We start from the raw sequence: 3,738 nt of genomic DNA on the forward strand, positions 1-3,738 counted from the left end.
CAGTGGACCCAGCACCGATCTTTGAGGCACAACACTAGTCAGGGGCCTCCAGTCTGAAAAGCAACCTTCCACCACCACCCGCTGTCTTCGGAGCTGAGAGATAAATGGGAGAGGGGTGGTGCTGGGGGGAAGTAGCTGGGAATGTGATAGGTAGATAAAGTTGGGGGTGAAGGTGATAGGTCAGAGAGGAGGGTAGAGTGGATAGGTGGGAAGGAAGATGGACAGGTCAAGAGTGCGGTGCGGAGTTGGAAGGTTGGATCTGGGCTAAGGTGGGGGGAGGGGAATTAAGAAAACTGATGAAATCCACATTGATCTCATGTAACTGGAGGTTCCCAAGGTGGAAGATGAAGTGTTCCTCCAGGCGTCTGGTGATTAGGTTTTGGCGGTGTAGGAGGCCCTGGATTTACATGTCCTTGGTGGAGTGGCAGGGGGAGTTAAAGTGTTTGGCCACAGGGCAGTGGGTTGTTTGGTGCGTGTATGCCAGAGATATTCTCTGAAATGTTCCCCATGTCCTGTCTCTCCAGTGTAGAGGAGACCACATCAGGAGCAACGGACACAGTAGATGATTTGTGTGGAAGTTCAGGTAAATCTCTGTCGAATGTGATGGGATCCTTTGCTGCTTTGGACGGAGGTAAGGGGGGAGGTGGGGGTGCAGAGTTTGCACTTCTGGGGTGGCAGAGGAACGTGACAGTGGGTTGGTAGGGGTCGTGGACATAACGGCACGGTGGCACAGTGGTTAGCACTGCTGCCTCACAGCGCCAGAGACCTGGGTTCAATTCCCGCCTCAGGCGACTGACTGTGTGGAGTTTGCACATTCTCCCCGTGTCTGCGTGGGTTTCCTCGGGGTGCTCCAGTTTCCTCCCACAGTCCAAAAATGTGCAGGTTAGATGAATTGGCCATGCTAAATTGCCCGTAGTGTTAGTTGAAGGGGTAATTGCAGGGGAATGGGTCTGGGTGGGTTGAGCTTCGGCAGGTCAGTGTGGACTTGTTGGGCTGAAGGGCCTGTTTCCACACTGTAAGTAATGTTAAAAAAAAAAAGATGTGTCAGGGACTTGAACCTGGGCATCATGGATCAGATGTAAGGACACTACCACTGCACCAGAGGAACTTCCAAATATAGTGTGGATCCGAGCCACATTGGTCACAGTGTGGATCCAAGCCCCATTGGTCACAGTGTGGATCTGAGCGCCATTGGTCACAGTGTGGATCCGAGCCCCATTGGTCACAGTGTGGATCTGAGCGCCATTGGTCACAGTGTGGATCCAAGCCCCATTGGTCACAGTGTCGATCTGAGCCCCATTGGTCACAGTGTGGATTTGAGCCCCATTGGTCACAGTGTCGATCTGAGCACCATTCGTCACAGTGTGGATACAAGCCCCATTGGTCACAGTGTGGATCTGAGCCCCATTGGTCACAGTGTGGATCTGAGCGCCATTCCTCACAGTGTGGATCCGAGCCCCATTGGCCACAGTGTGGATCTGAGCGCCATTCGTCACAGTGTGGATCCGAGCCCCATTGGCCACAGTGTGGATCTGAGCGCCAGTGTAAAATTTGAACCTTTTCAATCAAAAAGAAAATGCGATTTCATTTATACAAAGCCCTTTACTAAGAAAACTAAAAATCAATACTTAGATTTGTGTGGGATACATATTAATTTGTAAACATTAAATGTCAGTGGCTTTGAAGTTTAAATATGATTGGGAAATGTGCAGATGATATTGTATTACTGTGGTTTTAGATTGTTATTTTAATCAGGACATGTCTGTCCTGTGATTATGGAGCTGGAACAATTGGAATGTTGTGAATCTAAATTACATGTTAATCATATGCTATATCATAGCAGATTGTGGTATGAAATAATTATGGACAGTAGCTGTTTGGAATGGGAAAAACAATTTTAGTTTATTACACTGCAAATGAGGAATTATTTGACAACATTAATTGGAACCATAGTGTCAAGGATGGCCTTGTAGAGGTTTGTGGAATCATTAGAAGCATGGATGGGGTGAATGTCGGGGTCTTTTCCCAAAAGTTCAAAACTCTAGGGCATGGGTTTGGGGTGAGTGGAAAGATTGGGGGAGGTAAACTTGGAGGGAGTAACTGTTTTTTTACACAGACAGTGGTGAGTATATGGGATGAACTGCAAAAGAATGTGGTTTTTGCAGGTACAGTTACAACATTTTAGAAGGCACTTGGACAGGTACCTGAATGGGAGAGGTTTAGAGGGATATGGGCTGAAAATGTGTTGCTGGAAAAGCGCAGCAGGTCAGGCAGCATCCAGGGAACAGGAGAATCGATGTTTCGGGCATAAGTCCTTCTTCAGGGAGGCTTATGCCCGAAACGTCGATTCTCCTGTTCCCTGGATGCTGCCTGACCTGCTGCGCTTTTCCAGCAACACATTTTCAGCTCTGATCTCCAGCATCTGCAGTCCTCACTTTCTCCTCCTTAGAGGGATATGGGCCAAACATAGGCAAATGAAACTAGTTCACTTTAGGAAACTTGGTCAGCATGGACAAGTTAGGCTGGAGGGTCTGTTGAATGAAGGTTTGCCTTAAATATGCATTGTGGAATGTCTTGATATTAGAACCAAAAAGGAGTGATATTCAGCTTAAATGTATCTCGAACAAACAACAATTTGGGTCACAATGAGGAATTGGGTAATGGCCTTGGGGAAATGGATTGAAACAAACATTTTTACCTAAAAAACTCTCAAATGGCAGCAACAATCAGACTACAACATGATAATATTCAAGAACAAATTGACATTTAAAAATCAATTCCACAGGATCTTAACTGGTTCACATTTTTGTCTCTTACTCTCTACACTTCTGCTTGAAGGTTTTTGTGAGGGCGAATGGGAGTTTCAAAGTCAAAAGTTGGATTGAACCAAACTCACTGAAGTTGTATTAGACAAACTAATGGGGCTAAATGCAGATAATTCCGTGGCTCTGATGGCTTGCATGCAAGGACCCTAAAAGAGGAGCTATAGAGATATTGAATGCATTGGTTGTAATTTTCCAAAACTCCTTGGACTCTGAAGAGGTACCAGAGGATTGAAATACTGCCAATGTGACACCCCTATTGAAAAAGGGAGAGAGGCAAAAAGCAGATAACTATCCACTGATTAGCCTAGTATCTATCATTGGAAAAGTAGTGGAATCAATTAAGGAAATCATACCAGAACATTGAGAAAATCATAATCTAATCAAGCAGAGTGAGAATCGCCTCACGAAAGGGAAATTGCACCTGACAAATTTATTAGAGTGGTTGAGACTTCCTTGAAAATGTTGATAGAGGGGATCCAGTACTTGTATTGTATTTAGACTTCCAAAAGGTGTTCAGCACTTTACCTCACAAAAGGTTAAGTCATAAGATAAGAGCCCACAGTGTTAGAAATAGTACATTGTATCTGGGAAAATGCTAGAAGAATTACTATTTGTAACAGAACCCAGGCTATCCAGCTGAAGATACTTCATAGGGCCCATATAGCACCGGTTCGATTGGCAAAATTTAAGGCAGGAGCATCTCCAATGTGTCCTAAATGCAAAATAGAGGTGGGCACTCTTGTACATTGCTTATGGACCTGTCATAAGATCCGTAGATATTGGACTAAAGTAGCAAGTACCCTGACAGAAATTTTAGGAACGGAAATAAAAGTGGACCCCGTATCTCTCCTCTTGGGCTTTTCGAACTTTCCCTCCCTGGAAGGAAAAATATTTTGGTGAACTGGGAGGCTGA

General features: G+C 45.2%; 1 protein-coding gene across 1 annotated transcript in view; it reads right to left on the bottom strand.

The window, feature by feature from the left end:
• vwa5b1 (von Willebrand factor A domain containing 5B1) overlaps positions 1 to 3,738 on the bottom strand; it is a 210,734-nt gene that overhangs the window by 142,732 nt on the left and 64,264 nt on the right. The window contains exon 7 of the mRNA XM_043675431.1: positions 1,092 to 1,557. Within this exon, the coding sequence (XP_043531366.1) occupies positions 1,092 to 1,557 (466 nt within the window). The remainder of the gene's footprint in view (positions 1 to 1,091; positions 1,558 to 3,738) is intronic.

This window comes from Chiloscyllium plagiosum, chromosome 34 (genome assembly GCF_004010195.1).
Source record: "Chiloscyllium plagiosum isolate BGI_BamShark_2017 chromosome 34, ASM401019v2, whole genome shotgun sequence".
NCBI lineage: Eukaryota > Metazoa > Chordata > Chondrichthyes > Orectolobiformes > Hemiscylliidae > Chiloscyllium > Chiloscyllium plagiosum.